Genomic DNA, 11,205 nt, shown 5'->3' on the forward strand with positions numbered 1-11,205 from the left:
GCCCTCCGTAACAGAATCCATTTCCCCCAACTACGGGGACGGTCCGTGCGGGTGGTGGTGGTGGTGGTGGTGGTGGTGGTGGTGGTGGGGGCTCCCCCCCGATAGGCCGTGAGGAGGGAGCGCTCCGGGTAAGGGCACCCACCCTTATAGCGGAGGGGGGTCCCGCCGTCCCCCCCCGTCCCCAGCGCCCTCGACCGGGCAGTGCGGTGAGTGATGCGTTTGGGTGCGCAGGTGTACGCGTTCAGGCCGGGGGTGAGGTGTGAGGGGGAGCGGGTGCTTGCAGGACGCCTAAGTACCCGCTTAGGCGGGTGAAAGCCGGCTGCGGAAACCCGTGCCCTGATCCGGGGGCAAGGGTCTGCCTGAATGCGGCTAGGATCTTTGCCCAGCCACATGGGGATTACCTTGGAAATGGTCGCTTTGCCAAGAGGTGTGAAAGCTTGGCTCGGGTTTTGCTCTTTTAAGTGCTAGCCTGTAAGAATATGTGAATCGTGTTTTAATGACAGGCTCGGCTGTTCAGGTGTATGTGCATATATGTTTGCTTTATAGCCTTCAGATGAAAGGTGCTGTATAAATGCAGATGATCGCTCTTCATGTTGCACTGCTTTGATGGTGGGAACTGTATTTGCTTTAAGTACGGGGGACTTTCCACCTATTCTCATAGATGGTAACCTTGGTAGTTGAAAGCTAAAATTTCAGGAGTACTGAATTGAATTTTATTTAAATTTATACCTTTCTGTTTGTCCCCCTAAAAAAGACTTACAGCTAGTATTTATGCTAATTTATGAGAAGCCTTTATACCTCGACTGAAATTATTATTATTCTTTTTAGTAGAGATCAGAGTTCTGGCATACTTTGTCTGCAAAATCAACAGACTTACAGTTCTATGGACTTAATTAGGCAGTGGAATTTACAACCAAAGATAAGATTTTTTTTTTTTTTTTTACGAGAAACTCTGATATGCCCACTGGACTAGCCATAAACCTTTCCATTTAGTCATCATCTTTGGAAATTATTGTTGCATACCATATCCTGATAGGCCAATAAAAATGTCATTTTCTGACTCTTGCAGGAGTACACTGTACAGCTGTAGACAGGGCTGTGTAATTCCATTGTGCGTTTTGGTTTGTCTTCATGTAAAACTTGCATGCAAAACATGAGTAGCTTGAACTGAAGGCAGAGGGGTGTGTTCTCTGTACCTGGTGGAAAGTGTGTGCTCTCCTATGTTTTTTTTGCTTGGAATTTGTTGTGTGCTGTTTCGTAGCAGTGGGACTGGAGCAGAAGATAGGGGCTGAGCAATAATTGCTTCGGTGCTTAATAGTTTTGTGACTGTGGAAGAAGAAAGTTGATCCAAATGAGGTGTTCTGGTGGTATAGACCTCCTGTAACCTAGTTATACCCTCCAATTCTATATGTTTGCTTTTGTCATTGTAATTCTTTATGCAAATGATTTCACAAATTCATGAAAGAAATGCAGGGTTAAAGGAGGGAACTGTTGGTTCTGTGTCTGCTGCAGAAAAGAATGAAGCTTGTGGTTCACTTGCATCATAGGTTCCCTTTCTTTATTCTTCCTGTAGCTGAGAACCATACATTTGCACGATGGCAAAGTGTTTTTTTTACTGTATCCTTGCATCGTGGTATCTTGCAGTCTGGCACAAAAGTAAGTGCTCTTCTAGGCAAGATCAAAAAATGGTCAATGTTCATAGATTTTATGGGTTTTTTTTAAGCCTTTTTCCTCCTTATTAGTTCCCTAATGTATTCATTTGAAGTTGTGTATTTATCAGTAAGTACATCTAATAATTGGCAACTCTATCACACTGGCTCCATTTGTTGTCTGTTGCCAAGTCCTCTTGCTGACTTAGATAGTAAGCTTCTTTTCGCATGGTCCTGTGACTTTTTCTTTAGTTGAACACATTTCTGGTAGTGGCTAAGCCACTTTTTTATATGATTGTCCCATTAATTGCACTAGAAAACTGTAATAGCTCTTGCAGCCAGGAGTGGAATTAATTAAGATAACTTTGCTTTTAAAGGCTGACTGTACACTCCAGGTCTGTGGCTCACAACTGTGAGTTACATGTTTTCCCTTGGTACCCAGGATCCTTCAGATTGAGATGTAAATACCGGCAGACTCAACATCTCCAATACCTTAACAACAACAGATTTGGGAAGCCCTGTTCTTGCTTCAAAAATTCATAAATAAATTAGTCAAGACTGTGTTGCTGTTGTGTTTGTGCAGCAGCTACCTGAAGTAAATGTGGTACTGGCTGTTCCGCCGTAACATGAAACCCATAACATGGACTGGTGTTTCAGCTGCATTTTAAGCGTAGGTTACAGAATGTGTTTTAAATCTTTGTGGAGATGATACTTTTAGTTGGAAAATAGAAATATGGCCTGCCTTGTGTGATGATGTATAAATGTAAGATTGTGCCCAAGAGAGGTCAGGTGTGAAATTCAGGCTGCTTATTTTGTCTTCATCCCTCTTTCAAGCATTCTTGTTCTCTTTTCTTGCCTTTCCTGTGCTGGATTGTCTCACTGGCTGCATTGAAACAACAGAAAGTTGCTTCCTGTCTCCTGTGAACCCTCCTCAGTGCTAATAGAGCTGTCAGTCCTCGTTCATAAACCTGGCAGAGAGGCTGAGGGGGAAATTCCTTGATTAGTGAGATGTTACAATACCTGTTGGTATTGGAAGGCTTTGATTCCCTTTGTTTTTCTCAAGAGCTAAGCAAATGTCAGCCTGCTGACACCTGGAAGGCATGAGCTGCTTCTCGGTGTCTTTACTGAGCTCTGCTTTGTTAGGCAAACATAATATATTAAAATTACCCATTTGAAGCAGCAGCTGTGTATTGTGCATGATCTACTTGAGTGATTATTTAACTCTAACGATGCTCTGTAACTAGGCTAGAGTCTGTCTGCAATGTAGATTGGAGTGACTAAAACCAGGCTAGGAGAGCAATGGATTTTTGTGAGGTCCTTCTGTAGAGGTTTAGTTTTGTTTTATAATTGGACCCTAGAAACTGTTGGCAATTATACTACAGGCATAAGGATCAAGTGGTTTTCTGCTTGTGGATTTTTAATATCCTTCCCCCCACCCAGTTATGTTTGTCTTCTAAACATGTGCCAGAATTTATGTCTATGCTTGATGCAAATATTTTTAAACCTACAACCTTGGCCCTGAATCATGAGCTCTGCACTAAGTTAATGGCTAGTCTCTCTTACTGTTTTCAAACTTGGCTACAGTCACAAAATAAATGAACTGTTTGTTTCAGCTTAGCCTCTTGTGGAAGTTTGTTTGCATTATAAAACCAGGGTGCAGTTTAGTAGACTTCCAGTTTCTGGAGTGATGTAGTAGGGCTAATGCAGGTCTCTTCTGGGGAACATCAGCCCTAGTTGTGGGGAGCTTATGCTGTGACAGTACTGGCTAGAGCTAGGAGTTATTCCCTACAAGGGAGGTGACATTAAAGCAAAATGTTACCTAAATGAAAATATAAAGTGTTGGGATTTTCATCTTCGAGTGCAGTGTCATAGCTAACACTATAAACTGGAGCCTAAGGCTTATCTGGTACAAGTAGTCAAAAAGACTTCAGCTTCAGGATGAGCTGGGCCAAACACAGTGCAAGCTCTGGTACTTGTAGATACTTTTTCTGTAAATATTTGATATCATCTTTCTCCCAAGGAAAGGTAAGTTATGGACAAACTAAGTAACTTTCCTCCGTTAGGAAACGGGATGACAGCAGTTGAGAACAAAATTGTGGAATGCCTGGTTCTCTTTACCTGTTTAGTTTGATTTCTTGTGTTCCATTGCCAAACATTTTTTTTTTTTTTTTTCCCTCTCTTGGCTAATGACCACAAAGTCAATTCAGTCTTTGGAAGGTTTTGTTCTTTACATTCCTTTGAAGCTTTTATGAAATTTGCACATTACGACAGTGAATTCTTTTTTCCTTTTTTTTCCCCCTCAAGTTATTATTTTGTTGAGTGACACTTGCCAGCATAATTCCTTCATGTTTTTGTAGTGCTGAGTTTTGAAGCAACATCAGACTATGAGTTTAAACAGTTAACTCCTGGCAAATGACTTATGTCAAAGCTTTGGCATCTTGTTCTTCAGAAAACCTTTTCAAATTAATAACATGCATACACCAGATTTATTGCTTTCCAGGCTGAATGCCTAGCGACAGTCTTCTGTGTCTAAAAATGGTTGTTGTTGTTAAGGCCATCTTTTAGGAAATTGTGAGTTTGACATTTGAGTGCACATATGCACATATTTATAAAGATACTGGTGACAGAAAAAGTCTTAGTAATGAATTGAAATGTTTTTGGAAGGATCTTATTTTATACCCTGAGGCATTAAAAGGATGCTGCTGAAGCTGAGAAGCCTTGCCCATTTTTATGTCTATGAAGGATAAAATGTTAAGTACTGGCTAATATATGTCACCTGCTAGTTTTACATTGATGTGTGGGGTATAACTTGATGTGCTATTGTGGGCTTTCCATCTTTAAATATTTGCAGGCTTAGGCATTGGTTTTGAAAGCCAAACCTCTGATTAACCAAATAAATGCTGATAATATTTGTATTTATAGCCATTTCTACAGTTCAAAAATCAGTGCATTCATGCAGTGGAGAAACTGATCTTATAATTAGTATTGATGTCGTTGTTTTTTTTTTTTCTTCAAGGTTTGTTTTTTAAACCAAGAAATTAAAATGTGGTAGGGCATGAAACATTCTGAAATTGTGCTTTTCAGTAATGTAATAAATGGATGAGTAGGGGAGGTGTGCATTTTGAGATGGGTATTTCTGAAAGGTTTTTGTCTTAGCAGAGTGGAGGGTGTTTTTCTTGTGTAAGGATGACAGAAAAAGTGGTCTGAAGGCTACGAATTTATTGAGAAATGTTTTTTCAGTGTGTTTAGTGTCTTTTTTTTAACCGGTTGTTGAGCACAGCTTAAGAGTTTTTAAGCTGAACTTAAATATGAAAAAAAAAAAAAATACGCAACAACCTTTTAGTTGGTTGCAGGATTTGCAGAATATTCTTGGATTCTGTTCAGTGCACTTTAATTAACCATACAAGGTAGTAAATTAAAGTACCTCAGACTGACTTGACAGTCAATTAAACCTTGGTTGATTTCATTGAGAATGTGATCATTAGCGTAATTGGCCAAAATGACAGGAGGCCCACTTGGAATTGTGCCCACTTGAAATTTTCCTGTAATTCTGTGTATGCAATCCTGGGCAGAATACTAGACAAATAGAGCTCTATCCTAATAGTTTCCAAGGATTTCATGTAGTTGTCTGGAAAGAAGGCAAATTCTAGCAGGCAAAAATGAAGGAATGGGTTACTTGGGAATCCAGATGGCAAAACCTTTTGGGGTTTATGTTGTGTGAAGTACTTCAAATCTCTTCTTTCATTGTGGGATTTGTGTAGAGTTTTGCAAAGTTCACCATGTGATTTCAATCAAAAGGATGTGTATGTGTGAGGGTGATTTTTTTGTTGTTGTTGTTAAATAGATTGATAGACTTTGTTGAGAGCTGAACTTTTGTTAATGGCATCTGGATACTTAGCACAGTTAGGCTTTTCCTCCTGTGAAGATAGCTTACCTAACTTGGTATCTTCCTCTAGTTAAGACAACAACAATCTTCCCTAATTTTTTTTTGCATATGTCTTGCTTTGCCTGAGAACTTGAACTTACAGTCCTGATTTACAAGTTGCTTTATTTGCTGGGCTGCAGTGCAGATGTGTTGTTTCACTAGATTTAGCAGGGGTGTCTACAAGCTCCAGGGTCCACTTCATATGGCATTACTGTGATACTGGAGTGTCAGACTGTGCATTTCTGGGGCAACGCTTGCTTCCTTCCTTGGAAAGTGTCTAGTGTGTGTGGGTATTACTCTGATGCAAATAAGTTCTAAAAAATTGTTTCTTCGATTATAGCAGATTTTTTTAGTCTGTCTCCAAAGATACTTGCATCTCCTGTTCCAGAAAATGAATTGTTAACACTATGGTTTCCTGTCTGTCCTCCTTCCATAGACAGTTCTTTCTTTATCTCCTTGAAAAGTAACCAAAAGTTAGCTTGTCCCTTTCAGATCAAAAGGAATTATTTAAGCATGCCTTGGAAATTCCTGGGCATCTTCTCTATAGCTGAGGAGGTTCTCTGGGCTATTTTTCTCTGCTGGAGAGCTATAACAGGCTTTATCTTCCCATGGTGCTTCTGTACCATTTCCAGACCCTCAAGGCTCATGGGGCAAGAATATGAAGTCAGAAATTGGATCCTGATCTTCTGTGTGGCAGTCGGCCACACCGTAACGTTAGACTATGTAGTACTATCATTTGAAAAGTGCTGTAAGCTCACGCGTGTGGGAGTCTGTGTATAAAATTCTGTATGAATACCATGACGTGGGGTTTGATAGAGATTAAATTTTCTTAATCAGGCCCTGGTAAGATTCTTTTATATCCACCTCTGCCCAAGTCCCATTTAGAGAGGTAAGTGTTAAGATGTTTGAAATAAACAGCCTTGAAAAATACAGGGGTTTGGGTTTTTTTTAGTTTCTTTATTGGAGAGGACAGCCTCGAATTAATTCCACGCAGTTCAACAGAGCTTACTTTTGAAGGCAGGGAAAGACTATGTGTTTTCCTGATCTGTTGGCACAGAGCATCTCTAAAAGATACCCATGCTTTGCATGCAGTGTATAGCAGCGCTGCTATATATTCAGAGGACAGCTGGTGTGCCTCTGTTTTTGAGATGCTCTTCAAATTTAGTGTATTGTTCAGGTTCTGTACATCTGTGTAAATAGAAGTATAATTGCCTGGCCTGCTCCCTGCTTTGTGATTATTTTGTCTGCTTTTTTTTTTAAATAATTTTATTGTTTCCTTCCCCTCCCTCCAGTTTTTCATTCACCCTCGGGGGAAAAAGAAAAAAGAGAAATCTATCCTCAGTAGGACTGCTCACTTTGTTCAGGTTTTGTAGGGGCTCAACAAATTGCTGTAAATGAACAGTTAAGTGTGGAAAAGATGAATAACCTGCTGAGTCTAAGGCTTAAAGGGAAAAAAAAAAGTAGGCCACCTGTCAGGTTTGCCAGTCCAAGCTGAATTTGATGGGCTCCAGAATCATCCTGATTACTTCATCATCCTCTTAAAAATAAAAAAATTTCCCTTACTGCTGTCCTCTTCACCCCCCCACCCCCCCGCCTTTTTTTTTTCTTTTCTCCTACTTGGCAAATGTACCTTATTTCCTGTGTTTTCAGTTGAACTGAAATTAATATAGCTTTAAAAAATGTGTTTGTGAGGAGAATTGTTCTGTCAGTTTCTTATAAGAATACTTTGTTTTTGTAGCAGGGCTGTTGATGTTTTTATAAATTTGGGGGCTAGATCTTAAGTGGATATAAACTTATCATCTTAACAGTTAAGGAATTGGTGTTGGAACACTCATAGGTGGAAGCTTTTAAAAACAAAGGTTTTGGTGCTCCAGCTACTGCTATTGACAGCTAATAATTTTCCTTATGTCAACTGAAAGGTGATCTGTTTTCTTAAAGTTAGGGATCCTCTATTCAGTCCCCAATGTGAAACGGTTTCTTGCAATAGCAGTAGATGGGTCACCAATTGCTGCTGAAGTAAAATAGAACGTTATGGTTTGTGGGTTTCCTCCTGCTTAGTTGCTTGCTTTAGCAACAAGAACTTAAGTAAAAAAGAAAGCGGGGGGGGGAAGGGAATGAAAGTTGTTGCCAGTTAAATTTTTACTTCTAACCCTATTCATCTCGTAATAGCCAGAGCACAGGGTATTTCCATGAATCTAAAGGAAAAGTTCAATAGATTGTCTGTCTTTACTGATGATGCTGTGTGGTTGGCTGTGGTGGGTTTTTTTTTCCTTTGCTTTTTTTGTGCCTGTACTTGGAGATCTTCGGATTTTGTGGTTTTTTTGTGTTTTTTTTTTTCTCCTTACTCCCTTCAACTGGTGTAAGCTTTGCTGGAGTCCGATCAAACTTATTAGATATGTTCACAATAATGGTAATCTCAATTTCTTGTATTTTAGGCTCCAACAAGAGTAGAGAAGACAACAAATTACCTAAGATGTGAGCAGTCCTCCCTTAGCAAAATAAACCTTGTTTTCAAAATGGACCGAAGTAAGCGGAATTCAATAGCAGGCTTTCCACCACGCTTGGAGCGCGCTGAAGACTTTGATGGTGGCGCTGGAGGAGAAGGGCCTGTCTCCCAGATAGGAAGAGTTTGTACCTCTTCGTACAGAGCCCTGATAAGTGCCTTTTCCAGACTGACTCGTCTTGATGACTTCACATGTGAGAAAATTGGCTCTGGTTTCTTCTCCGAGGTGTTCAAGGTGTGTGTGTAATTCTTTCAGCTCTTCACGTTGATTGCTTCGTGTTTGTTGCTGAGAATGTACGAGAGTATCAGCAGAAGTACTTTTCACCCAAGTAAACTGTTTGTTCTTGTATTTGCTTTACTCAGGATGAGTGAACAATGGAGAACTTGCAGGTCTCAAATATTTCCTCTGTCACTCTTCCAGCTGTTTTTTATCACTTGTAATTTATTTGGGAAGTTGCAGAGCCTATTTGGGAGAAACAGTAAAATCTAAAAAAAAAAACCACCAAACCCCTGTTTTTTGTCTCTGCCGTCTATTTTCATATTCATGGAGTAGATTAAATGCCAATGGCTATTGGTTCTCCCATATGTAAGTGTGAATGTCTTTAATTTAGCTAGTTTATTAGTTTTGTGGGATTGTACTCATTCCTTTGGTAGTCTTTGCCTCCCAACAGTAGATGCATGTGTTAGGAGATTTACACGATTACTGAATTCGAAACCACAAAATTTATTGCACTGAAGTTACAATACAATTAGCTGCTCTTCTGTTTCCTTTGCTGCTTGTTATGCCATGCCTCTAACTCAAGTAATCAGGGATTGGTTTGAAGTAAATAGTATGAATGAGAAAATCTGATGTTGTCAGTGACTTGCTGCGATGAATCTGGGAAGTGGGTAAGATCTTTGTAAAGCAATTTGTGAAACCATGCAGGCAACCCCAGTTTTATAGCACTGGTGATATTTCTGCTGTTCTGACTATTCTTGTAAGGGTCATTGTAGAGGAATAGGACATTGTGTTGACTTCCAGGCTTTCAGGCATTGCAAAAATAATTAGTTTCCTTGTCCTAGTTCCTGACTCTAAACGAAGTCACCCTCCAAATTATTTCCATTTCGGTGAAATGCCAGAAAACTTTATCTCACAGTATATTATGTCCATTCCATGACACTTCATGTAGTCTTTTATTTAAAAAGTTAAACCAAAAAAACTCTTATCCTCTTTATTGGTATGAATAGATATGTGAATTAGAAAATGAAAATTATTTTTATGTTGCTTTAATACCCAAAGGCATTAATTGTGTAAAGGCAAGGAGCTTCATAGTTTTTCTGTTTAGCTAGATATTTAAAATTTAATTTCCACTGACACAAGTTTTTAATTCTTTCAAATGGGCGGACCTGAAGAATTTTATCTGGGGTGTGTAGGAGACTTGGTACAGGTCAGTTCTCTATAAAGCCACCTTGTATACCACTTGAAAACAGGTTTTGGTTTGGTTTTTTTCTTTCGTTTGTTTTTTTTCTACTTATTTTCCTGTTCGGAGAACTTTCTGTAATGCACTTTGTAGCAAATGTCTTTGTATCCAGACATTTCTTAATGTGAAATGAACTGATTTTTAAAGTTCTGTGTGCCACTGGACCTCATCTTTACAGCTTTTATAGTGAAGCTGATGTGAAGTGTATAAGGGTACCAATAGACCTGGGTCATCTCTAAGTAATTGGGGAATAACAGACCTTGGTTTGCTTGTGTGAATTTCAGAATTTGTGTTTTGGAGTAGTTTTGTCTTAGGTTTATCTTATTGTTGCCAATTAGACATCCTGTCTTTCCCTATTCTGTAAATTCAGGATTTAGTCCTCTTTAATACTTGGATATTCTGGTGCTTAGGTTATGAGTTTATCCTATAGTGGTATTGCCAATCATATTTATGTGTGGACTTCAAAAAGTTCTGTAGTCAAATAGCTGCATACTTTGTGAACAGACTTACTAGGTGACACAGCTATGATATTCTACCATGCATTGGTGAGGAACATTATGGAGAAGCACCGTGAGGTAAGCTGCTTGCATATCCAGCAGAAAGGTATGGTATTATTGATCGTTAGGAAACAAAAGTAAGTGGGGGAAAAAGTGGCTAAAAGTAAAGGTAATTTTCCAGCATTCATAGTAATTGATTTTTTAAGAATATCTTGTTTGAAGAGAGCACTTGGTTTAGTCAGGTACTGGCATACAGAGATAAACAGCCGTTTGAGAATTTGATTGAGTGAAATCCCTGGTACACAATTTACCTTCCTGTGCATAAATAAGTCTGCTAAATCTTTAAAAACCTTCCCCTGCCATTCCCCCTTCAGTAAGCTAAACTAGACATCACATGGTGTCAGTCTGCAATCAGTGGCATTACTCTAGGAGACCCATGGTAGTAGGCTGAGTATCTTGTGTCTGCTTTCCCAGAAACAACCACAGACCTCCTGCAGGGAGACAATGAGTGATAAAGCCTTTTCTTTCACATCAGTTTCAAACAAGGTCTCGCTTCAGTTTTGGCACAAAGGGGTGCGAATGCATAACGACCTTATCTTAGATGCAGTTCCATACTTGCTTAAGCAGGTTTCTGTTCTGCTAGTTTATCAGCCTGACCACCTCTGTCATTAATCCTGCTGTGCTGATGATCAGATTTCATGCAAGAACCTTGATGTGCTTCCAGGAAGGAGAGCCTCATGGTTTGACACAGTAAAGTTCAGTCTGCAGGCTCCCAGCTAAATGATTGAACTGGAGAAAAATCCAGGATAGTTCTAAACTTACTGTGTAAGTAACTTTACAAGAGCAAAATTAGCAAAGGTATCTCCAAAAACCCCATGTCACCAGAGATTTTTCAATTGCATATTTGTCTGTTGTTTTGTGAGTATCATATTTTGGGTTCCCTTGGACTGTTTTGTTGGTTTGGGGTTGGGTTTTTTTTGCTATGTAACTGACAGTTGTTTTCAGTGAGTTCTTCCCCTCCATCCTTTTCTGTGGATACTCCTTTTTAAATATCTGTTACAATGGATAGAAGTTGCCTTCTCTTAACTTGGGAATAGGAGTACATTACAGCTTAGATGTATATATTAATGGTCATATGTGGTATGAATGATCTTCTAGCATTTCTAGTGCA

The 11,205-nt window shown here is 39.4% G+C and overlaps 1 protein-coding gene across 1 annotated transcript in view; it reads left to right on the forward strand.

Annotated features, from left to right (window-relative positions):
• Positions 1 to 8,090: 8,090 nt before the first annotated feature.
• The window catches only part of TESK2 (testis-specific kinase 2), a 73,515-nt gene continuing 70,400 nt past the window's right edge, over positions 8,091 to 11,205 (forward strand). The window contains exon 1 of the mRNA XM_009884665.1: positions 8,091 to 8,312. Coding sequence (XP_009882967.1) covers positions 8,091 to 8,312 — 222 coding nt within the window. The remainder of the gene's footprint in view (positions 8,313 to 11,205) is intronic.

The sequence above is a fragment of the Charadrius vociferus genome, unplaced genomic scaffold (assembly GCF_000708025.1).
Source record: "Charadrius vociferus isolate BGI_N301 unplaced genomic scaffold, ASM70802v2 scaffold163, whole genome shotgun sequence".
In the NCBI taxonomy this organism is placed as follows: Eukaryota; Metazoa; Chordata; class Aves; order Charadriiformes; family Charadriidae; genus Charadrius; species Charadrius vociferus.